Raw genomic sequence first — 26,999 nt, 5'->3', positions numbered from 1 at the left:
AATTGTATTTTCTGTAACTAAGTTTTATTTTAATATTCGTACATTTTATATAAATTAGTTTTATATAAAATACAATACTCCTTTACTTCAAAGACAATAATTGTAATGTAAAAATACGTATAAATGTGTGCGTTTTGCTTAAGTATATCTTATTCAATGAAAAATGCTGCTCATTTTTATGACAAATAAATATGCTATAAAATAATTCTGACTGGATATTTCAATGAATAATAAAAATTCAATACACTTTTGTCTCATCATAATCCACGCGAGTGTATTGACGGTCATTGCTCGTAATAATAATAGGAAAAATATCGATTTGTACAACACTTAAAACTAAAGTAACAAATGCTTTTAAAAGTCCTTCTATTGGACAAAGACCTCTTCAGCTCCGTCGAGGAGAAACCTTGAAGTTTAACACGTGGCAGAATTTCGCTGCAACTTGCATATTTCCTTTATTTAAAACTCAAGCACGTATTACTCAGTGATATCCTCTGGATTCGAAATTGTTTAGGATTTACTAATGACGTGTTATAATCGAGATTTTTGATAACAGGTTCAAAAGCAGATGGCGCGGGAATACGAACAGCTGAAAGCGACAGTAGCGACCCTACAGATGTTCCAGCATGAAGGCGAGAAGGCCATCACACCACTGACCACTGGTGAGTGTCATTAGTTTGAATGATTATTTCGTCTTATCATAAATTCCTTATATCGCGATCAATCAATGCCGCTTATTTCAAATCCTACTTAATATCTAACAGAACGATTTGATAACAAGCTTTTGTTTTTTTAAGAAGTGATCGTTAGAATATGGTGATAACTATCGTCATGAATGATACGCGTCGAATTCATGACCCTTGCAATTCATATAAGACCGGTTAGTATATTCCAAAAACGAGTAGTACTTCTAATGTTATTACATTAGCTGTAAACAGAAGTTGTGTTCGATTTATTTTTCTAAAAGTATTTATCTAATGAAATATTAGGGGAGGATGGGGGAATTGCGGACGCTGAAGGGAAATAACGCACAACATTCGTACTATTAGTAATAATCAGTCTGTCTTTATTAATTATTAATCTTTAGTTATACATCTACAAAAACAATTATACTTATTAAACGAGATCAATCAACAAATAGAATATTTTTAGCAAAAACAAAACCTTGTCTGTCCGTAATTACCCGTAACGCTCGGGGTAAATTCGGACTGACCCTGGGTTAATTACGGACAGCATGGGGTATTTACGGACTAGGTCCAAATCATAGACAAAAATCACAAGTAAAGCCTTTAGAAGAACTTCCTGCAGTGCAGTTCTCATGAGCCCACTTGTTACACTTTGAACACATAATCCAGTCTTCGGCGGGTGGATCACTGTACTTGTCAAACGAGCAGGAGGCTCACCTGATGGAAAGTGACTACCACCGCCCATGGACATCTGCAACACCGGGGGGCTTGCAGGTGCGTTGCCGGCCTTTCAGGAAAGAGTACGCTCTTTTCTTGAAGGTTCCCAAGTCGTATCGGTTCGGAAAAACCATCGGCGAAAGCTGGTTCCACAGAGTGGTTGTGCGAGGCAGAAAATGTCTTAAAAATCGCGCTGTTGTGGATTTTCGGACTTCTAGGTGATGCGGCTGATATTTGGAATTTTGACGAGATGTCCGAAGGTGAAATTCAGCAGCCGGGATTAATTCGAACAATTCCTCGGAACATTGCCCGTGATAAATTCTGTAGAAGATGCAGAGCGATCCAACATCTCTACGCAAAGCCAAAGGATCAAGCAGATCGGAAAGGGCTTGATCGTCGATAATTCGAGCCGCTCTACGTTGGATACGGTCAAATGGAAGGAGTTGGTACTGGGGAGCACCCGCCCAGAGGTGAGAGCAGTATTCCACGTGAGGCCGAATTTGCGCCTTGAATAGTCTTAGACGATGGGCCGACGTGAAATACTGTCTTGCCTTGCTGAGCACACCGAGCTTTTTTGATGCCAATTTGGCTTTGCCTTCCAATTGACCGCGGAACTGAACGAGGTTCGAAACATCGACGCCAAGTATTCCGATACTAGCTGTGGCGGCTAACGGAATGTTCTCGAATCGTGGAGATACGACAAATGGTGTTTTTTTAGCAGTTAACGCGCAAACTTGGGTCTTTTTGGGGTTGAAATGGACTAAGTTTAGCCGACCCCAGTTCGAGACTTTGTTTAACGAAGACTCGATTTCAGACACAAGTTTGTTCCGGTTTTCTTCGACGTTTTCCCGAGAAATATTAACACGGCCGGTGTATGAGGTGTCTACGGCGCTGTCGTCTGCATAGCAGTGAATGTTACTGATTTGCAACAAGTTATTGATATGCAGAAGAAACAGAGTGGGTGATAGAACGCAGCCTTGTGGAACACCAGCATTGACGAATTTTAAGTCGGAGCATGCACCGTCGACAACGACCTTGATGCTCCGATCTGCCAAAAAACTGGTAATCCAATTGAGTAATTTCCCGGGAAGTCCATAGGAAGGAAGCTTCGAAAGAAGCGCTTTGTGCCACACGCGATCGAAGCCTTGGCTATGTCCAGACTGGCTGCTAATGCCTCCCCCTTGCTCTCAACTGCTTCCGCCCACCTATGAGTAAGGTAAACTAGAAGATCACTGGCTGAGCGACCCCGACGGAAACCGTACTGGCGGTCGCTAATCAGCTGGTACTCCTGTAGGTACCGCAGGAGCTGGCAGTTTATAATGGACTCCATTACCTTGGAGAACAAGGAGGTGATGGCTATAGGCCTATAATTGGACGGGTCTGAGCGGTTGCCCTTTTTAGGGATCGGATGCACCAAAGCAGTCTTCCAGGAGTTCGGGACGACGCCTAATGCGTAGGATTGCCGGAAAAGACGCGTTAAAACCGGCGCCAACTCGGGAGCACAAGTCCGTAGCACGATTGGAGGGATGCCATCGGGTCCACTCGACTTATGACTTATCTTTTATTTCTTGTACAGCTTTTTGTAATGATTCGATGGTGTATGATTGTTCTGTTTTTCTTATATATTTCCGAGGCATCTAAAAATGAGCAGTTATTGATTCATTTCATAATAGTTTATCGAATTAGGGGTAATTGCGGACGTCCGTATTTACCCACAAGCCGTGTCCGCAATTAACCCAACTGGGTATTTTTAAATCAAAGAGAGAAATTTGTAGGTTATGAAAACGTTCCATAAAAACAAACCTTGGCGATTCAAACTTCATTGACAAAGCTATCCATAGAAAATATCACTTTTTAGCATCACTTAGTATACAGACCTGTCCCTCAAATTAAAAAACACTAAAAATTAGATCAATACACACTTTTTTTTTTTATTTTACCTACCTTCCAAACTGTGCGCAGCCGGCTGTCGTAAGTTTTTGTGTGACACTAAAATAGCGGAATGAAACAGACGACAGCACCGGGCTGCCGCAGGGGGGAGGGAATGAGTAGATACTTGCTAGTCCGTATTTACCCCGCGTCCGCAATTCCCCCATCCTCCCCTATAAATAAATAACCTTTTCACATCGATAGAAGAACCATGTTTGATTGTTCAATAAAAAAAATATAACATCTATCTCGAACGTATATAGAAAACAAGAATTCCCTACACCATTAGTAGGAGACCTCTAAATACCTTTAGAAGGACGATTTTTATTTCCCGTTCGCCTATAACATAATAGTTTATTCTGTGAAATTCTCAGTGGGATATAATTAATGCAAAGAACTCAACCTCGGTAAAGCGAACAATCGGACCTAACGCATTCAACTACAGCGCGGAACAATTGTTAGCCAAAACGATGGTTTCCATTCTAGGGCTCGTTGCGATTGTGATCGTAACTCGTTAAACTCTGACGTATTTTATTAACACCCACTTGTATAATGTTTTATTAATGTTTTGCTTTCGTTATTTGGGTCATTGATTTTTAATTTGTATACAGATTATTAAAATTTTATATATCATTTAACATAGCTGAGCGGTTAGCTGATGGTAAGAGGTCATCAACCCCCCATAGACTTTGGTAGTGTTAAAAAAATATTAATCATTTCCACAAATCTTTATTTCAATATAGAGGTATTCCATATATCTACTTATTGATTGTCAAAAACAAAATAATATTTACCACCGGTTCGGAAAGAAACACCTCACACCTGAGAAAAACTGTCGAAAGAAACTCTGTGGGACTTATATTTTTTTATATCGTTTTCAATTTCATTGCGACATCGACAATGCTCCTCATAGGTTCTAAAATCTGGCTCATTCGCCCTTAGTACCGGAACACAGTGTACAAATTATGTCTGTTTGGCTATAGAATAACAGCATATGAGTGTATGGTGCCAACCCATGCGAGCTTGCTAAGAATCTTACCAAGTGATACGAATAACACTATCAATCATGAATGATGATCGAATATTTGAAAATCGTGTATAGGTTCCAGTCCTTAGATACCTGGACGTATGGCCCTTATCTGTATCGTATATCTGAATCGCTATAAACGATTGTAATGAAAACTGCAACTACTCCAACCATAAAATACAAGTACAGTCTTATCTATTTGACCCTATTTAATTACTAGCCGCGCTCTGCAATACGTGCAATGTTGTATGACATTTATGATTACTGCTCCACTCCTAAAAGTCGTAAGGTTAAGTAATATACCCCCAAAACCTGCCGCAATAAAAGGACTATCGAACGCAACAATGAGAAATCAAATCGAACCGGTATGTAGTTGCAGAGAACAGTACTCTCAACCACGTTAGATGTACAAGATGTCGTTGATTTTCAAGGACATGCTTTAGAATTAAATATAAATAGATGTAGTTTATACGTGTTTATGTTATAGTGATTTAAAATTAAAATAAATTACGCAGTGCAGATAGTAAATGTTTAATTCTTTTTACAAGCTTTTGAACTTAGCTAATGAATAGCTAAGTGAATATTATGAATATACTGCGGTATCTATGCGGGTATGGCTTATGACGGTATGTTTGCGTCAGCGTCTTGCTTTATATGTTGAACGTATCTATACTCTATGTTTTAGATATACATATATAACGAATGGCTACTGTATTCTGCATGAACAAACTTGAAACTCACCGCAAAATACGATCGTGGTGAATCCAGTATTATAAGCGACATTGATATTAAAAATTTAAGGTTTCCACCCGAATTAGTTTCGTTGAGACACGGAGTGGGTTCATCCAGAAATGCAGACAAATTTGCTACTATTAAGTAATAAAAAGAAGACTATGGAATGACAACATTTCTAGATACTTCTGTAATAATCTAGAAGTTACTATTCGTTGACAAGTCATATAAAGTTTATTGTAAATATGATTATTAATACGTATAAATTTATAAGAGCGACAACTGATTTGATTGCTATTTATTTTCGGTAGAAACTAAATTCACTACTCCCCTACTAGTAGTAACTTTTCATATGAACGCTATTGTAAAATGAAATCTACTTGATTAAATAAAGTATATTTTTGATATTTATTTCGGAGCTATTTTTTTCTGTGACGTAATGAAAATTTAATACCGTCGAACATTTCAAATTTTGTATGATCGAATATTTTATAAGTTTCTCAATAACTAGACTTATATCGGTCGGCATTTCTTTTCTTCCATCTGCTTTAGAACTAGCTGATATTCTATCGGTAAACGCCTTTGGTTTCAATGCTCTGTTATCAAGAATATACCAAACATACCGCCTTAGATACGAGTACGAAGTGAGGCCTCGATGCTCGTAATCGAGCGTGGCGATCTGATAAAACTACTTTCCAATCTGCATGTTCTGCGATAGTCCATACTCCTACAGCAATAATCTACTCTTCTGTGAACTATAACCTCTATTAGTATACAACTAAAGCCTACTTTTCGTTGTACATTTGATTTATGAGTTATTATAACTATATATATACATGTCTTCTATTTTTTCTTTTCATTATAATCTCTGTTTCTATGGGGTTAAGGACTAGTTTTGAATATGCGTTCGGTGTATTCTGCTCTTCAGGTTGTGTTGTTAATTTTTCACTGTTTTAACCTTTACGTCCTTGTGTCAACAAATCCCAGTGTTTGCATTTGTGTTTAAAACTCGAATGAAGAAATTACATCCGATATATTGTTTGTTTATCATTTTAATATGTAGGAGCTTTAAAAAAGACAGTAACATATTATTGCCACACACTACAAAACTAAATAAACAAAGTCAATTTAGCATAACATGTTTTGTGAGAAATGAACTAGCTTAGCATAAATATAAAATGTGTGTGTCAAAAGAATGCGAGTGCACTTGCATTAAAGAATAGCGGAATCGAATCACAGTAATAGTCAAAAAATAGGCAAAAAAATTCTATGCCGTGTTCATAGTAAATTATACATCAAATGATAATAATATTTTCAATTAAATAACACGTTTACTGGTAATATGGACACAAAAACGGGAGAGAAAATCGATTTATAAATTAAATTTAAAGTGACAACCTCAGAAATAATATAAATTTAAAATGGAACTTTATAGAGCGTCTTTATAATTTTGCGTAAATAATTATCCTATATGGCGAGCCACTTGTGTGTTGATGGAACTATGCCAGAAGCCTTCTATCGTAGTTCTATTTCAAGTGTCAACAAAAACAATTCCACAAAAAAAAATTCTACATAAAATCGAATGTTCGAACCTAAAGATTACTTACAAAACAAACTTAACTTTGAAACATAAGCTTTTGTTTTTAAATATTCTAATCGTATTAATATTTGAACACATGTATCAAGTATATATATAATCTGATTTGATTTATGGCTGTATGTAAATAACGCGAAATGCTGGTATCTATTATTTGCTTCGATTTACCTTAGCGTTATTTTCCAAGTGTTTTGTAGAAGCGTTTATACAAAGTCCTGTTTATTTTGATGATAAGATATTAAGTAGTCTAATTGTAATTTGTTCAGCTTTATTCGATGTTTGTCCTAAGATTTGTAGTAACGTTTATTGTTATTAGACTATTCGCATTAATGCAATTATGTTTTCATTAAATTTTGTGATACCGGTAGGAGCTCTAATCCTTAGGCTGCAATAAGAAAATAGATTACACAGTGTGATTTTTAAATAAGAAAATAAACGATCCATCAAAGAGAAAAAAAATCTTAAACGGTTACTAATCAAATATAATTTGTACATTAATTTTAATTTTTATTAGTTAAAGAAAAACTAATAAAATTTATCAAAGCGACTTGATTAAATAATATTCAGCCTTCTAAATCTGGTTCTGAAAGTTGACTTTGAAAGTCTGTTTTTGACGTAATTTTTTTTTTAATAGTATTGCGTTGAATCTGTTTATAAATATAGATTCACCTTGAACTCTTAATACAACAACTACTCTATGTGATGCCTTTCACCCCTACGAACACCATAGATACATAAATATTAATAAAACCGTACTCGGGCATTGGATATGAAGACGGGAATGAATTTCCAATCTTCACGGCGAAGTGCAAGCACTTATCAAGATTGACTTGAGATGCTGCGGCTACACTATTGCGGAGATTCGATGCGGCAATTTTCTCATACTCGACCGGTCATTTTATCGGTTCAGTCTGAAAGGACAATGTTATATATTTTTTGATTCGAATCATAACAGCCAATATAGATTTTTATCTTATATATTTGGAATTTGATCGTAATTATACCTTTTACAATTATTTGCCCTACGTTTCGACATATTGACACCTGTCATAGTTATTAGCTAGCTGCCAGTTTCGCGTTCTACGTTTTATTTGTCTACCTGTTCCCGGGCAGAATTGTTTAGAATACATACATAGCGCGAAGATTAAAAATGTACAATTCTTAATATGCTATTAAAGGAGTGGATTGCGGTATCAACTAAGGCTTTGAGTGCACACCGATTGCTTTGTTGACTTCTCAACTATATACTTTTAGTTACTTACTTAGTATTGTTGTTATGCGGTTTAAAGGGTGAGTGGGCCAGTGTAACTGCAGCTACAAGGAACATAACATCTTAACTCCCGCATTGGCGATGTAAGAAATAGTTATTATTTCTTACAAGCGAAAATATCTATAGGTAATCGTGACGACTTACCATCAGTTGTTTCATTTAACAGCCTACTTATTTCATAAAAAATATATATCTATAATACATATATACATATTTAATTTATTTATTTAATTATTAGGTTTGCTAGCAGTTGTTACATTTTGATGATACAATTTATTAATTTACATACTAATTACTTTCTAAATGTACAACTATATTAAAGCAAACACGACATGTACGATTAATATAAACATCCTGTTTAAGTGGTTCTAATTTGACAAAAATGTAAAAAACATAAGTACAAAAGTTACATAAGTGGTAGATACTTAGATACTACATCGTATTAATTCAAACGGTGACCTTAAATCTCATAGCGCTTTGCATAATGAAGAAGCGCTCTTTAAAGCCACGCCAAGCAGCGTTCACGTACTAGTCATTAATTTAATACATTTTCTAAGCTATAAAATAAATCGTTGTAATATTTTCTGATTATTAATTTAAATACCTGTATATAAAAAGCAGTTTTTGTCTTATTTTTATTGTTTGAATAATTTGTATATCCATAAACATATATTAAAGCTGAGATTTTGTTTCTCATCCCTATTTTTGTTACTTATCTAACCATAAAAATGTTCGAAACAAGTTAGCTCATTTCTCCTCTTAACCTTCCACGAGATGTGCTGAGGTCAACACAGGCATCCTAAATAATATATGAGATTACGTAACTGTAATAAATATTTTAATCGTTTTATAAATTTATATCCACATAAAGATATAGTGCAAAATTTGCATCTATGAAATGAAAAAATCTTTGGAATATTAACGGAAGCAAAATAACGCTTGGTATTTTATCCCGGGGAATTTTAATTTGTGGAAATAGTTTTTATATAAAATAGCGGTAAGCAGATATCATTCATCTTTATGTTGTTATAACTTTGTATACGTTTAACCAATATTAATTAAATAACCTTAATGGTTGCCATGGAGTTAAATGGTACCGTGGGATATTTACTGTAATTATAGAGATTTTTAGATAGAAACAAATAGGAATAACAATATTGTTCTTGTTTTGGAAACTTTTTTTTATTATTTATAAAGGTACATTTATCGTTCATAAATGTGAAAAGTTTTATAATCATAATTGCGTAGTTAATAGGTAGTGTTAGTGGTCTATTGAATCGCTAACGTTTTGTATTATCAAATACCATAAGTTTAAATATAAATTTGAATAAATAAATCCTAACAAAATTTTAACACAGTCTCTCACAAATGTTCTAAGTAGGTACCACGTTTTGGGATAAGCATCATATCATCCTCCAGCCCTTATCCCAATTTTTACTTGGGGTCGGCGCAGCATGTCTTCTTCTTCCATACTTCTCTGTCGGACGTCATCTCACAAGTAACATTCTTTCTAAACATATCGTCTTTCACACAATCCATCCATCGTTTCTTTGGTCGTCCCCTACCTCTATATCCATCCATATCCTGCTTTGGAATAAGCAGTGAGTATTAAATTTCTACACATGTAAAGTAAATTTTAAGATATTTTGTAATCAGAGAAAAAACAAAAGTAAACACAAAAAATATATTTACTATAACTAATAACTTAATCAGAATCGGAAAATCCTTAACGACACTAACTAAAAAAGGCAGTTATGACGAAGTTAAACGGAATAAAAATGTTTGGTCAAGAATAAAAACGGACTAAGTGACTACCCTAAGTGATCTCATGAATCAACACCTAAGGACCCCATTAAAGTTAATTAAAGGATGCGACGTGGTATGTCTTGAAGAAATCTAAAGAACTGAGACATCCCTTTAAGGTGGCGTTCATCCGGTGCACGGTATTTACGTGCATTTTTTAGCAGCTATCGGGATAACGTTTCGAGTAATTTGGTGAGTCAATACGATAGTCGTTATACTCGGAAACGCGTCGGTGCCAGCCCTCGGTTTGAACGACTTTTTAATTTGGGCTCGGCCTAATTTTGCGTTCTAGATGCCGTTTTAATTATTTTTAAAGAATCGCATTAACTATAAAATTCGTTGTTTCTGTGTGAAGGAGTCGTTGATATTCTCATTTTCTGATCCTTTCAAGTTTGCGTTAGAGGCGTTTAAATAATTTATGGTTACTATGAAACCATAAAAGCAACCATATCTTCATAGCATCTTCATAGATATTTTACTTTGATAATTAGAGTCAAATTTTGGCTAAGAAACTACAATAGTAGGTTAAGGGGTTAAGATCCTGCGATGTTTAGATCGCTTGTCGACCTGTATACTATTCGATCGATTGAGAATATAATACTTACTTGAAATGTGTGTTCTTAATACAAGATTGGTATTACGCATACATACAGGAAAGTAGTAAGTAAGTTTCTCGAGTAAAAATACCCTATAATATTGTACCTTGGTTTGAAGAGAGAAAAAAAAATAAAGAAGTTATTTAGTAATTAAATTGAATAATAATTCTCTCGTGATATATTGTTTGTGATTCAGTCTATCATTATAATTCTAACTTTGCAAATGGAAGAGAATTTAAAAACGATTTGAGAATCTTGTCCTGCAGTTTATATGGATAAGTGAAAGTTGAATTGAAGTAGGTAATTATTGTACTTTAGTAACCAAATCTCTATTAGCGGCAATAGCGATTTCATAAGATGTTGAAAAACTGGTTGACATTTGTAATTTATTTTCATTGATATGAATTATTCATATTTCATATTGAATGTAATATAATATACTTCCGTCAATTTTGGTTGAAAATTTTATCAATGAAAAGCGATAACACAACATTATTAATGCGATTACCTATTCCATACAAAATAGTAACCCTTGTTTTCCTTGGTCTGATTTGTCTCGGGAAATGTTCTGCTGGGTAAATATGTCAAGAGTTAATCCTCTCAGTCACGAGTGCGGTGTGCATGTAAATGTAGCTGAATATCGTTCGAAACGTGCAGTTTTTCCATATGATTTCGTTTCCTCCTAAACAAAAAAAATATTTGTAAAAGCAAATTCAATATGGTAAATCTCGGCTGTGTTTATCCAGATTTTAACGAGTGATTTTCAATTAAGATCAACGTGTTGTTCATGGGGTTATTCCGTTCAACTGTTTTATTACATCCGTATAACTTTTTATTCTACTGTGGAAAAAGTTACTACTGAGTTACTTACCCTCTTCTTCTAGGTAGAGTTTTCGTTCCGAACCGGTGATAACTTTTCATTTAATACAGACTGGTCGTACTAATTTACTCGAGTAGAGTTTATTCGCTTATTTTCAGATAAATGAAGTTAACGATGTATTTTCTTTCAGCTTTTGAAGATCTGCCAACCCGTGATCAGATGTGGGGCCCGGCGCCGCATGAGATAGATCCGGACATCTGGCCTCCGCCGCCCGACCGCGACCCCACAGCCTGGCCCTCGCCTACCAGCGTCGAACACAAGTTAGTTCATTATGAATGCTCCTTACAATTATAAAGTTTTAAATATGGAACGATTTTTTTTTAAATTGAAACGTTAAAAATTATCGTATATATGTTTTCCTCGAATTTACAGTTTCACTAGCTTATTTGAATTCGAATAAAAAGTCCTGTTTTTTTTTATAATGTTACCTTCTATGACATCATAGCCCTAAGTAATGTTAACTTACTTAAATTTCTCCTCAAGAAAATAACTTAAACTAGTTTCTCAGATCGATGTCTAGATTCACAATACGTATATGGATGAAACAACTACCGACGCAAGTTCAGTGCCGGCTACGGTCAACTTTTTTATTAAAGTAGCACGTACAGTTAGCCTCATTGATATATTTAAAAAAAAAAATATCGAAAAAACAATTAAATTCTTTAAATTAAATTTTGAAGTGAACGTGTGCGATATCGTTTTTAAAGCTAAACGGAAGAATACCGAGGACGTTATGAAAAATGCTATGTGTTAATCTTCTGTTGGTATTGATGTTTCCAGAATATTCATAATAAACTTCCGTTGTTTAGAGGACATCCAGCAATGAAATCGGCAAGAAACAATCCCCGTAACAACCGAACAGCGGACAACAAGAAGACGACCGGCCCTCGCAACGCGACCACATCACAACGTAAGACGTCAGACGTCAGGAATCCTCGGATAAATACGAGCAAAGGGCACAGCGGTAAGAGAGACAGTTCACGTATTATACATAAACATAACATAATCAGCCTGTAAATTTCCCACTGCTGGGCTAAGGCCTCATCTCCCGTTGAGGAGAAGGTTTGGAGCATATTCCACCACGCTGCTCCAATGCGGGTTGGTGGAATACACATGTGGCAGAATTTCGTTGAAATTAGACACATGCAGGTTTCCTCGCGATGTTTTTCCTTCAGCGCCGAGCACGAGATGAATTATAAACACAAATTAAGCACATGAAAATTCAGTGGTGCCTGCCTGGGTTTGAACCCGAAATCATCGGTTAAGATGCACGCGTTCTAACCACTGGGCCATCTCGGCTCACGTATTATAGTCATACTGCAATCAGCTATAGATAAAGTCTTAGCATTCGACTTATAAAAGCGGTTATGTATCGCTACACTTCACCTGGTGGTAGGGCTTTGTTAGAACAAAGCCCTTTTGGCATCACCCACTTAGTATATTCTACGCTCAAACAGAGATTTACTTAGTTTGAAGTGTAAGTGAGCCAGGGTAACGGAGCATTAGCGATGTATGGAATGGTTAATATCTCTTACTGCGCCAATGTATAAGAGCGTTGGTGACCACTTACCATCAGTTGGTCCATTTATCCTATAAAAAATTCCAATAACTAGCGTAGTGTCAAAACTTACATTTGAAAATTGTGATAAATAAAATAATATGTATATTATGTCAGATATGGTTAATGTTAATGAATAGAGATAATATTTTGTCAAAACTTTTATGTATTAAAACTTTTGAGTTCGGTTGTACCAAATTTAAAACAAAAGAGTCACTAGAATCGGAAAATTAATTGATGGAACACGTTTGTGCAATCAAGCGCAGCCTTAGCGCCCGCCGGAATCGTCTTTAAAGCAATCGCCACAATGTAAAAATCCAAATTAGTCATCAAAAGTTTGGTCTGGTTATATATACAAATCTTAACATAATATAACGTGAAAATTATTATAAAACATTCAACATATAAATATGAATAGATCAATATGACATAATATAAGTCAACTAGCTGCTCGTCCCGGTTTCGCTCGGCTATATAACATATTCTGACGTACATGATTTTTGCGAAATTTTGGTTCATTTTTGCGACATTTTTCATGTATGTTCCGCCTCTAATAGACGTACGCTACATTGAAATATTTTTTCAAACCCAACTAGTAATTCATAATATTATCGCATTCAAACGAACAAACAAACTCTTCAGCTTTGTAATGTTATAAGCCAATAGCTGAGAACCTCGTGCTAGCGAGTAACCCTAGCCTCCAAAACGGTCTGTGTGGGATACTGTAATAAATAAATAAATATTGGACAACATCACATACATTACTCTGATCCCAATGTAAGTGGCTAAAGCACTTGTGTTATGGAAAATCAGTATGGAAAATCAGAAGTGACGACGGTACCACATACACCCAAACCCAAGACAACATAGAAAACTAATGAACTTTTTCTAAATCGACTCGGCCGGGAATCGAACCCGGGTCCTCGGAGTGGCGTACCCATGAAAACCGGTGTACACACTACTCGACCACGGAGGTCGTCGTACTGACAACAATGTACGACAATGTGTTTATTTTTCTTGTAAGTACATACATATTTAGGTCACTTCCTGCAGTTATTGTCCTTAGTTCATTAATCACTCAGGAGTACTTGATGACGTGAATTTTAAAAGGATGATATTCATTGGACGGTGTTGTGCCACTTCTTGGCCTTCTTTCTTGATAAGAACTACCTATACGAGTGTTTATCTAAGGAGTCTCTATCTTTTCAGAATTTGAGCCAAATATCTCAGTCACAATTACTTAGTTTCTTTGTGTTTTAATTAACAATTGATTATACGTAGATTTATTTTATTTTACACGTAATCTGTCCATAAAAGTACCGTTAAATACATTAATTTAAATTCATACGACTACGACATAATATTTAAATAATACTTATCACTGATAAAAGTATTCAAATAATAATCCTTAAAAAATGCAACTGAAACGTAATGTTAACGACACTATAAAACTCAAAAACGAGTTTAGGGCAAGAACTCGTATACGAAAGGCTATTCTGTAATAATGAACTCGAAACTCACCGCAGAACACGATCGCGATATGTCAGAGAATATGCGACATTGACTATAAAAATCTTAACATTTAAAGAACATTCACGCTAAATAAAATATCGTATCACATTATAGCGATACGAACCGACTTAAGTGTCAGTTTTCAACGTTCATGAGTGAGATACAAAGTGAGTTCTTACAGAATAGCCCTGCTGTTACACTTTTTTTTTATTTTATACGTAACAACGCACTTAAACCTGTTCGTATAACTTTTATAACGGTTTATTCTGAAAGTTATTACAATGTACTATAATTATGCTTTACGTCTGTCGTTTCCAAATAATTCCTTATTTTTTTTTTGGTAACATTGATATTGGGATCTAAGTTTTATATTAACGAAATATGTATAAAGAAGTCGCTATGAATTGTTCGAAATTCGAGTTAAGTTGTTTTTTTTTTTCGAAAATTAAAAACTATTTGTTGCTGTGTCATAAATAGGTACTAAAGATTTTAACAACCAATTTCGTTGTTCACGTATTAATAACTAAAGATATTATAAACACATAAAATTCGATATAAACAAATTTATGATACTTAACATAATAAGAAGTAAGAGAAAATCCATAATAAGTTACCTTTAAATACGATTTGTATACTGTATATAAAGTTCGTCATACATCGATAAATTCGTAGATAGTAGGCACGTTAGGAAGTCATTACTAGATAATTCGGTTGGGTGTGACCGTATGAATGACATTTTGAAATGAAGTCACAACTCTATACGAAGATGTCTTATTGTATTTGTAATAACATACGCGCGAACTCACGTCAAGATAAGCACAGGGCTTATGCGTGACATTATTGTAAATCGTAATGAACTTATTAACACTTAAAATAATAACTACAATAAAATATTATAAATGCGAAAGTAACTCTGTCTGTTTTTCATGGCGAAACTACTGAACCGAATTTGATGAAATTAAGCATGAAGTATGCTTGAAGCTAAGGAAGGACGCTGGCTTTTATGTACGTAATACTTGACGACAAATCTCTGAGACGCGAGCGAAGCCGAGGGGCGATAACTAGTTCCTGATATATTCATAGTGTGTTCTACCCGCGTAGGATGTTCTAGTTCCGCCCCCGGTGGGCCTTAACGTTAAAAAGCCGTATATTATTTTCCAAGATAGGTTTATGAAATGAAAAACAATTTTTTCAAAGCTGCCTCGTAAATCCAAGGATTGATGAAACAAGAGAAACAATTTGATACATAAAGAAACAAAAAAATTACGCTAATGAACTGGCTTAACAAAAAATAAAATAAAAAAATATACAATCTACATCTAAAAATACTAAACTTAGTATAAACCATATACCGGTGATAGGTCTCTATGCAGGCCCGCCTAAGCTGGGTACCATATCTACTGTATAAGACCGTCAAAAATTAATACTTTGTAATGTTTTGTTCCGGCTTGAAGAGCGTGTGAGTCACTCTATACAAGTGACACATCGTAGATCGTTATCTGACTTCATTAATTTGCTAAACTGTAATCATAATCCTAACAAATTTTGTGAGAGTATTATTCAAATTATACTTTTTTTTAACCGCCATTTTGTCACCATTTTTTCGTTGGCGGATAACATACAATGTTTATATATGTACTACATATATTAAAAAACATCATAAAATAATGTATCGACTATCTTTGAAATCGTCATGTAGTCATGAAGATTAACCACAATTACAAAATGTAGAATCTTCAGAGCCGAACCGGCTAGAAAATCACTCCCCTCAATTTTATTGTATTAGAAGTATTAGTCCAGTAGTGGGTCATTTGACTATAACCGCGAGATGATTGATAATTATTTAAGAACAATAGAGATGAAATTTGACTACAATTTCGTTATTTTTTTCGGAATAATCGATACACTGATTATTATCTAATTGGTGGGGGAGGGATTTAGATACGGTTTGTTTCGACCTTGACTTTTCATTTCACATCTACTTGAGATATTTACTTATCTATTTATATCTGTTGATAAGTTTAATTAATTTATCATAGCGTTACAAAAAAAAAATTATATAATTTTTGACGTATTTTACCTTATTTTATCGATTCAATGTATTTTTATCTCTCTCGTTGAATAATTAATAATGTCGCTTTATTTATAACTAGCAACTTTTAGATTGAAGTACAAACATTAAAAAAAAAAACATTTTTTATATTGGCTAGGTATGTCGAAATTCTCGGCTTGTCTCTACTAAAACATGGATATAAATAAACCTTCCTCTTGCATCGCTCTGTCTATTGATGAAAACCGCATTAAAATCCGTTGCGTAGTTTTAGTTCTAAGCGTACAGACGGCGGGAAGCGACTTTGTTTTATAGTATGAAGAGAGATAAATACGAACATCTTTCCGGTCCGGTTAGGAGTTTATTCGGCGCTACTCTAATGCGGATTTTACTCGAACACATGAGGTTACCTCACGTTGTTTCCTTCACTGCCATATCAATCATCGTAATCAAAATATACTTTCAATCGAGTCAGCTTTTACAAGCACTTTTGAAGCATTTCCAACAACTGTATTAAACGTAAAGCTACTACTGACTGGGAATGTAGATTATATCGAGAAAAACCGGCAAGAAACTCAGTAGTTACTCTATGATACATTATATGAAAGCATAATACTAAATATAAACACAAGTTAAGCAAATGAAAATTCAGTGTTACCAGCCCGGGTTTTAACCGCTGGGCTGTCTATGCTTCGTACTATTATTATTATTAACGAGCGCTGCTTCGCTAGCGTTTTAGGGGTTCATCGTCAGGTGTTAAAATTCAGTTTAGCGGCTCGACCGTAAAAGAGAAACAGACAAGCAGACAGGCAGAGTTACTTTCGTATTTATAATATTAGTATACATTAGTCATCTCTTCCAGACAACTCAATCTGGGAGAGATTTCATAAAAACATAATCTGGATAGGTGGTGCTGCCATAAACATACGTATAGATATTTACAAACTAATACTTATATTTAGTACATATATAAAAAAATAAAACATACATTACTTTTATGTTTTAATAAATACGTTATGATACTTTTTTCTTTGTAAAATGTAAATTTACAAAGAAATTAAAAATTAATGAAAAATCACGAATATTTTGTCTGTTTATACGCGTTGTGTTTAAGCAAAACGTAATTATAATTTATATTAGGCGTAAACTTATCGTATCACATATGCAAGTAACAATATAATAAAACTGACAGTCGAACCCACAGTAACTAATGACATGAAATTTTAATTGACATTACTCATGTTCCCATCGTTTTTATGGTGTGTAATAGGTTGCTGTTGGTTGTATTGTGTTAATTAATTGCAGATACACGCACGGCGCCATTTTTTCTTTGTTCAACTAATATAATCACGAAATGCCTACTAGGGTTGGAATCGAATCTAAACAAATAAATGAGGAAATCACTCGTCTCAATTTATGTGTAATTTTTGTAATAATTAATGTAAATATTTAAACATCAAAATCTTTCTTCAGCTAAAGCCAAGGACACGAGTAACAAAGAGAACAGCAATGCAAAGGATAAGCAAGACAGAGACAACAATAACGGAGACACGGACGACGAGAAGCACAAGGAGGAGGAGCGGAGGTTCGAACCACCTTCGGCTGTTGATGGCGACCTGGTGGATATGTTAGGTGAGTCTTTGATTTGTGGTCAAAACCTGGTTAACAATTCGAGAATAACGTTACTACTCAACAGTAATATTCTATAATAACTACTTCGTAAACTCACTTTTGAAAAGTTGAAAACCGACTTATGTTTATATATATATACCGTTAATTGATTCCTTTTGAAAATTTTAATTTTTACAATGAACGTCGTTAACTTTCCAACATTTCACGACCGTATTCTGCAGTTTAATAGAGAGAGAAATAAGCTTTACAGCCCTCGTTCCGATAGCTATAGTCGTGTTAAAAGTATTGTATTGGTTGGAAAAAGACTATAAATAACTGTATTCAATAAGACAGTACGCTTTGAAGACAAATATTCGTATTCTAATTCAACTGATCGTCCATCATTTATGAATAAACGGTTCGAATATTTATTTTGATAGTGCCATAGTTATAGATCTGTTCGGTCTCGAAGGCGCGCCCGCCACGTTAAATTATCGGCTCTGTGAGTGTGTGTGTCTGTGACTGTGTGTGCGTGAGACGATTAACATAAGAGTAAAGGCAGCAAAAAAAAATACATATAACATAATATTTGTAATAATTAGATGATAATTTATTATAGAGTTGCGCGCCTTCGTGAGTAAATAGATGTATAGATTTTTTATATACGTACATATATTGTTTTATTGCCATTTAATAAATAGTGTACTTTTTCTTATATTATGTGTTAAGTAGTCATGCATGTATATTTATTTGACGAAAATATATTTATAATTGTTTATTTAAACCACCCACCGAATTTCACATCACACCTAGTTGAACGAAAGTACCACAGTGTTTACGTTGTTGTGGGCGTGACATGTCAAGTGATGGTACCAACACCGTAGCATTTTTTTTGTGTTTTCTCTTCTGTAGTGTTTGAATAGAAATGTTTGTATAGTTATAAACTATTCTATTTTACATTTTGATTTTACGGACAATACATTATTTACTTTGAATTTTATACTCTGTAACAATATTAAGATATAAATTTTGTTTTGTCAACGGTGTCATTCAAGTGTAGATCTGCGTATATGATTGAAAAATACATACATCTAATTGAATAAAAAGGCTTAATATGTTTATTTTTTTTTTAATTTTATATAAATGTGTACTTTTAAATAAGTTAAGAAGTTTCATTTTGATACGTTCTCTATAAGTTTACTAAAATTCGACTTTGAAGTATGACGCTCGTCTCAATCAGGTTTTTACTTTCAAATCTTACTTAATAAAAAAAAAACAGAATTAATATAGTTAAGGCCTCTTAATGTTAATAGTTCTTATGTAAATAAAACTTAATATAAGTGTATAAATATAATTTTAGTTTTACCGAGAGAGACATAGAGCTAATACCGAGCGTGCAAGTCTTCGGAGCAGCTAAGTTTAAAACAAACAAACCAACGACGCGACTGTTTGTCTTCTTTCTTACTTTCGAAACTAACTGTGTAATTTGTTAGAACTTGTTTTTATAGTTTTATATTAAAAAAAAACGATGTATATATACTATATATATTACAACTACTACTACAACAATAATCTCAGTAATTAATCTTTTGTACAAATTGAAAGTACATAATAATACTATTAGTAGTTGATAAATATTTGATATTCCAATCTATACTCTTAATAATCTTCCATTTATCTTTTATTTCAGAACGAGACATCGTCCAGAAGAATCCGAACATTCGATGGGACGATATCGCCGACCTTACAGAGGCGAAGAGGCTGCTAGAGGAAGCTGTGGTCTTGCCCATGTGGATGCCAGACTTTTTTAAGGTTAGTTTATGATGAAAAATGTGTTTGGATACTTGTACTAACATAATTTATATTTACTTAGCGGTTACTTAACTATTTATTTATGAGAGGTTTACTAAATAAACTTGCCTTGGAAGTTATCAGTTATCTTTATCATATATCTTTAGAAAGAGCCGATATGGACCAGTGGTTAGAACGCGTGCATCTTAACCGATGAATGCGTTTTCAAACCCAGGCAAGTAATGCTGAACTTTCATGTGCTTAATTTGTGTTTATAATTCATCTCGTGTTCAGCGGTGAAGAAAACATTGTGAGGAAACATGTTTAATTCAATGAAATTTGACTACATGTATATGCAGCAATCCGCATTGGAATGGTGGAGTAGCCAACCTTCTCCTCTAAAGGGAAAGGAGGCTTTAGCCCAGCAGTACAACATTTATACAGGCTGTTACTTTGAAACTTAAAAACTTAAACTTAACTTAAAATATATATATATATATATTGTATATTTTTTTTTTATAGTTGAGATGAATAAATTAGAATAGGAAAGTCGCCTGTCATATATCAGAGTATATCACGGTTAATGAATCTGATTGATCTGTAATTATTTTTTAACAATATTTATAATCTATAGAATATTCATTTAAATTTCCCCCTTTATGGAAAATGAAGTTACTAGTGAATTATAATAATAAAACTTAACTATATTATATGAACAATTTTTAGTAAACATCAGAAAATAAAATATGTCTGTTCGACAAATGTCATTCCAAAAAATATAATTATGATATTCTAAAATTCTAAATGTACATTTAGATCCTGTTAAAAGATGAATAACATTCTTGAATAGAACCTCCCAGGTTAAAGTACAGTTTAATTAATTTATTTCAATTATTGGTCATAAGTAAGAAACTTGAGTAACATAATTTATATTTTCATAATGATTTTAGAACTGTTTAACAGAAATTACATATGTTATTTCTGTCGTCAGTCCAGGTTGCTTCAAATTTTTTTGAATAGGTTTTTATAATTTTTTTTTGTTCAGGGTATTCGTCGTCCTTGGAAAGGTGTGCTCATGGTGGGTCCCCCGGGTACGGGGAAGACAATGCTGGCCAAAGCCGTTGCCACGGAGTGCGGGACCACCTTCTTCAACGTGTCCTCGTCCACGCTCACGTCCAAGTACCGCGGGGAGTCGGAGAAGCTGGTCAGGTTGCTGTTCGAAATGGTGAGCCAACTTTTATCTATCATTTAATATTAAATCTAAATAAAACAACAAATTCGCGTATGCACTTAAGCTTATATTCTGTAAACTGAATTATTATTATTGGTAAGGAATGAAATGAAAACAGTTTCGTCGAAGGTCGAAACGCAATTTTTTTCGCTAATTTTTAATGAATATCATAGATTATTCAACCACTATTACATCGCGGCAATTCGATTTCAAATGTCGTTTATTAATCTTTTATCCTCTCGTGGGTGGATAGATAGACTATAGAAGTATATAGTATTCCCGAGTGGCAGCGAGTAGCGACTATAAGCGTGATGTCCGCAGGCGCGGTTCTACGCGCCGAGCACGATCTTCATCGACGAGATCGACTCGCTGTGCTCGCGGCGCGGCTCCGACAGCGAGCACGAGGCCTCGCGCCGCGTCAAGTCCGAGCTGCTCGTGCAGATGGACGGGCTCGGCTCCGCCTCCGACGAGCCCGCCAAGGTAACCTCGTGTGTCCTTAATGAGTCAGAAGTTCATTTTGAACTTACTGCCTATCGTCCGTTGTTGAAATACGTATCGACTTTCATGTTACAAGAAAATATATTTTTTGTAAAACCAGGTGGTGATGGTGTTGGCCGCAACTAACTTTCCATGGGACATCGATGAGGCGCTGAGACGGCGGCTCGAGAAAAGAATTTACATACCCCTCCCCACTCAAGAGGGGCGGGAGGCGTTGCTTCACATAAACCTCAGGGAGGTCAAAGTTAATCCAGAAGTTGATCTGCGAACAATCGCCAAGAAACTCGACGGGTATTCTGGAGCGGACATAACTAATGTCTGCAGGTTAGCTTATTGGCTAGGTTTTAAATAATTTTAGATTAATAAAATATCTACTTATTGGTAGAAAGCGATTTAAATATGAGATTGCTTATAGTATACTAAGTGGCATAGATAAAAGAAAGTTAAAAAAAAATTCAACAATCAGTGTCACAGGACACATGGTACTAAGACATTAAAACTGACCACAGCATGCACTGACAAAAGACATATTAAAAAACATAACTGATAAAATTATAACTAAGCGAAAGTACTAATATATATATAAATATATATATATATATATATATATAACCGAAATTTAATCATTGAACAATTAGTTACAATAAAAAACAAAAAAAAAACACTTGACAGATTAAAAAACTTGATTTATAAAATGTTTAATTAATTATTGTGTTCGTTTCAGAGATGCATCAATGATGTCTATGCGACGAAAAATTGCGGGTCTCAAGCCCGAACAAATAAAACAACTTGCCAAGGAAGAACTAGACTTGCCCGTTACTCATCAGGACTTCATGGAGGCACTCGCTAAGTGCAATAAATCCGTCTCCAAAGGAGACATACAGAAATATCTGACGTGGATGGATGAATTCGGTTCCTCTTGATTCACGTAGAAACATTCAAAAGACAATCAGTGACTATCAAAATGAAAAAATATATTTCAAGTGTCTGATAAGAACTCGTTGCAGAAAAAATTGAACCATTTTGGATATAAACGAAAATATACCAGCAATAGACTATTGACACGATAATGACTTTTCAGTATTAGAAGCGTTTAAATTACGCCTACTTATTTGTAAACCGTGAATAAACATCATATAATTACATTCCCATTCAATAAAATGATGTAAATAAATTCTCAGCTTTGCTTTTTGATAATCGAAAATGTATTGAAGACTATTTTGTGTGATGTATAAATGTGAATAGATTGAGCACAAAATTGTAAAATACGCGGTAGAAATATGCAGCTTACGCGTGTTTAACAAGGCAAGCTACATTCAAAAGATCTGTCATCACATTCTGTCAATATAATTATGTGAATATACCGTGATCTTTGTACTTAAATTAGGATATTACGAGATTTATAGTTGTTTAGAATAATTTTATGCCATAACTAATTTATACCTACTTTTATAGATTTTTATAATTATCCAATTATTATTGTTAATTAAAAATACATACATATATATATATATATATTTGGCATATAAAATCATTCGCTCAATTTGAAATTAACGTTTTTTGTAGTTGGTTATAATTTCGAATAAGTTTCGTTTAGTAAAATATAATTTGAAACCATTAATTTCTTCAGCGATAGATACTCGAGAAAAAGTTAACCGTCAGTATTGAACAGAATTATTCAAAAATGTAAAATAAGACAAATAATAAAAGTGTTTTTAGAAAATAACACAATCATGCATGAACTTAATAAATGTTAACACTATATAAAATTATTAATGCATCATTTGTTAATGTTAATCCTTATGCTAAATTCGTGATAATAATTAAAATTAACACCTTAAATTAAAGAAAAAGTCTACACGGCTTATTATTGAAATTCGAAAGATGATATTTTTGCATCAGTGTTAACGGTAATTTCTATGTACAACAAAATAAAAACCATTTTTAAAAAACTCAACTTTGTTTTATTTAATTATAAGTGTCTTATTAATTATAAGAGTGTTATGACTTTTGGTTCCTAACTTTACTGTTATCCAAAGCGAAAATATTTTTGATCATAGATATCATAGGAATGGGCATGATTAGATTTGTACATTCTCGCCCAAATATTACCAAACAAATGCGTCGTGATACAATCATACATTATCAATAAAATTATGATACATTAAATCTGTTTTTTAAACAACATATTAAATGTAATGTCATGATAATTACATATTAGTATTTGCTAGTAATTAGAATCTCAAACACCTATATATACAGATATAGTTATTACTATACATGCTATACTAGACATGCTTTACTATACATGCTATACTATTCATGCTATACTATACATGCTATACTATACATGCTATACTATACATGCTATACTATACATGCTATACTATACATGCTATACTATACATGCTATACTATACATGCTATACTATACATGCTATACTATACATGCTATACTATACATGCTATACTATACATGCTATACTATACATGCTATACTATACATGCTATACTATACATGCTATACTATACATGCTATACTATACATGCTATACTATACATGCTATACTATACATGCTATACTATACATGCTATACTATACATGCTATACTATACATGCTATACTATACATGCTATACTATACTGAAAAAAATTGAAAGTTAAAAAATATCAATATTCTATTCTTATTTTTATATTTGTATTTCGTTTTGTAAATTATAAATTTGACAACGAATGTGTGTTAATTATGGCAACCCATTCTAACCATATTTTGTTATAAATATTACATGTAGTCAAGGTAATGGAAAGATAATGCCTTTTTTTCTTAGTACAATTAATAAAATATCATTCGAATTTAAGTAAAATATAAAATGAAAGGACATATATAAAATAAAGAAATTTTAAAAGGCGAATAAAGCTATAATCACGACAACGTATCACTACATTTATATACAAATTTTCGACTTTACCAATCCATCCACTATTAACCATATTTTACTTTAATTACAATTATTAACATTTATCACACCAATATTATTTGCTAAAGTTAATCATCAGGCTTAAAGTTACTTCACTATTGATTTGATAATTTTTCATATAAAAATATACATATTTCCAACTAATATTTATGACGAATATTATTGATGAAGAAACTTGCAAAATACTAGAAAAAGCTTTACAATATATTATTGTACATTAGACAAATAAAAACTTATTTTTGATTAAACATTTTTTTTTCATTTTTGGTAAAAGAACACTTTGATGTTTTTAAGTTTAATTACTTTATTGTCTTTGGAGTTGTAAGAAACTTCAAGAAAGTTAACTTCAATGTCGTTAAGTTGGTATTGTAGTCATAAGCGTACTTTCTTTTAAAAATAATACAACAAGAAGAGTTAAAATTAAGATTTCAAATAAATTACTATTTTATTTGACATATGATGCATGCCTAGACGTATTTTTTGGTAATTTTATTTTTTTAAATTACTTTCATATAGTTTGTTAAGAGTGAACATAGGTACAGAAGATCTTGGCGCCAGCGGAACTAGTCATAGACTATTTTGAATGTTGGTAGTATTGTAGTTACTACGTGGTCCCAGTATTACGGAAATGTAAACATGCACAGATAATTTTTGCCTTATTTTCTATATTTGGTGCTTTTAGTCCAAAAATATCTTATAGAAAAATAAAAAATATATTAAATCACTTCTTAAAATTAATAACGTGCCTTTAAATGCTATAATTTCTGTATTTTTATTTTCTGTCACCGAAGTGAAGATAGGCAAAAGCGTCGTCAAGCGCTGTAGAATTTCAAGTCCGCTAATGGCGGACGCCAATAATTTTGGAAGTTTCGTGATTCTATTGTTCTGTTTTTGAGGATTTAATTCATTTTTATAAGCTGGAATGAGTTTAGTTTCAAGTGTTTACGTCCATAGTGCTATAAATGTGCAAGTGATATGAAATGTTCAGTTTGAATATGACAAAAGCGCCCGCTAGATATGTAACCTTTTCCATAACCTCGTTTACGCGAATGGAGTAGATATGTGATCGATGTGTGTGCAACGGTGAACGATTTTTCGTCATATTCGCGTTACTATTAGTGCGAAGTTATTTGGCATATTAGTGATGGAAGTGTCCGCGTCGCGGTTTTGCAATCCGACGCCCGTTTTCGATGTAACGTAAGTGAGCCGGTCGATCGCCAAAGCTAGTGTAAGCAGGGACGGCCGCTACCAGCCGAACATGGCTGCGACGCAGGCTGAGTCTCAGCGAAGCGAAGCGAACGTAGATCAGAGTCCATCGGAACAGCTCAGTGAATCTCGGAACGTTCTATTACAAAACGGCACCGACAAGACCGTCGGGCGCGTTCCGCCCGATGGCGTTGTGAACACAAAGAGTAAATCGCCGATGTCGGCCGATCCGGGCCTGCCACGCGACGGTGGTGAAGCTCCGGGCCACGATCGGAGTGGTGAACGGCCATTGCCGGATCAGTATGGATCGTATCGTTACCCGGAGGGCGCGGATCCTTATTATGCTCAACGGCCCGGTTTTCCCGGCAAACCGCGTCCGCCGCCGCAGCAAAGATATTTCCCGGGGCAGGCGGTGTCACAAGCTCCCGGGCCTACGCCGACGCTTAATTCGTTACTCCAGTCGAGCGGGGCGCCACCGCATCGCTACCCCAACAGCTATGACCAGCCGCCTGGAGGTTATGGGCCCGCGCCCGGCTGGCCACAGCCTAGGCCAATGCCACCATACAATCCTCAACCAAGTCCATATAGAAATTCGACGGTAAGTTATTTTTAGTTTTATAGACTAGTATTAGTATTCAATAAGCACATAACATGTAATTAATAATAAATTATTAAGATTTTTACTTAGTTGGTTGACTAAAATATTTAGAGTAAACTATATCAAGTGTATTGACTTTAATTTACTAAAAATATATTATTTTGAACTAATTATTTATTGAATGTATCCAGTTGTATGATAATAAAAACCAAGATGAAGATTATGATTACTCTGAGTACCTAATTCAAATAATTTTGGTCTAGATATTAACTACTTATTCTGAAAGGTCTACATGTAAAGTAGATAAGTTCAATTTTAGTATAATTTAATAATGGACAATTTGGCATACACATAACATATAATCCCATTGTAACAAACGGAAATTGATACAACAATCTCTATTCATCTTTATTCTTACACCGTCAAAGGTTTGAAATAAACCCAAGACTCACATTGAAAGTTAAAGTTACTGAATAATAAGATATTCAAAACTAGAACTCACTATATGTCCTATTTGGTTCAAAATTATTTTTCATTAGTAATTGAACATTATATTCTATTGCAGTTTGAATTCTACAAGTTGTTTTGTCAATACCTTAAAAAGAGCTACAATACATTCTATTTAAAAATCATAATGAACATTAGGTCTCATACAAATAATATACACTGGAGTTAAACATTTTTCTCAACAATAAGAATAGTATGTTGTACCTTCTTTATTCTTAAACC

At 33.9% G+C, this 26,999-nt stretch overlaps 2 protein-coding genes across 14 annotated transcripts in view; both read left to right on the top strand.

Annotated features, from left to right (window-relative positions):
- LOC113392878 (katanin p60 ATPase-containing subunit A-like 1) overlaps positions 1-22,423 on the top strand; it is a 34,737-nt gene extending 12,314 nt beyond the window's left edge. For both annotated transcript variants that reach the window (XM_026629483.2, XM_064218069.1), the window contains exons 2-10: positions 557-662; positions 11,368-11,497; positions 12,047-12,201; positions 17,831-17,989; positions 19,659-19,780; positions 20,805-20,984; positions 21,312-21,470; positions 21,589-21,812; positions 22,213-22,423. In XM_026629483.2, the coding sequence (XP_026485268.1) occupies positions 557-662; positions 11,368-11,497; positions 12,047-12,201; positions 17,831-17,989; positions 19,659-19,780; positions 20,805-20,984; positions 21,312-21,470; positions 21,589-21,812; positions 22,213-22,411 (1,434 nt within the window). In that variant the 3' untranslated portion in view covers positions 22,412-22,423. The remainder of the gene's footprint in view (positions 1-556; positions 663-11,367; positions 11,498-12,046; positions 12,202-17,830; positions 17,990-19,658; positions 19,781-20,804; positions 20,985-21,311; positions 21,471-21,588; positions 21,813-22,212) is intronic.
- Positions 22,424-25,054: 2,631 nt separating this feature from the next.
- Positions 25,055-26,999, top strand: part of Osa (osa) — a 91,742-nt gene continuing 89,797 nt past the window's right edge. For 11 of the 12 annotated variants that reach the window (XM_064218083.1, XM_064218082.1, XM_064218080.1 and 8 more), the window contains exon 1: positions 25,056-26,270. In XM_064218083.1, the coding sequence (XP_064074153.1) occupies positions 25,725-26,270 (546 nt within the window). In that variant the 5' untranslated portion in view covers positions 25,056-25,724. Of the gene's footprint in view, positions 26,271-26,999 lie in introns of all 12 variants that reach the window. The other variant, XM_064218084.1, reaches the window with a different exon arrangement.

The sequence above is a fragment of the Vanessa tameamea genome, chromosome 20 (assembly GCF_037043105.1).
Source record: "Vanessa tameamea isolate UH-Manoa-2023 chromosome 20, ilVanTame1 primary haplotype, whole genome shotgun sequence".
Lineage (NCBI taxonomy): Eukaryota > Metazoa > Arthropoda > Insecta > Lepidoptera > Nymphalidae > Vanessa > Vanessa tameamea.
This window is presented reverse-complemented; position numbering and strand designations above follow the sequence as displayed.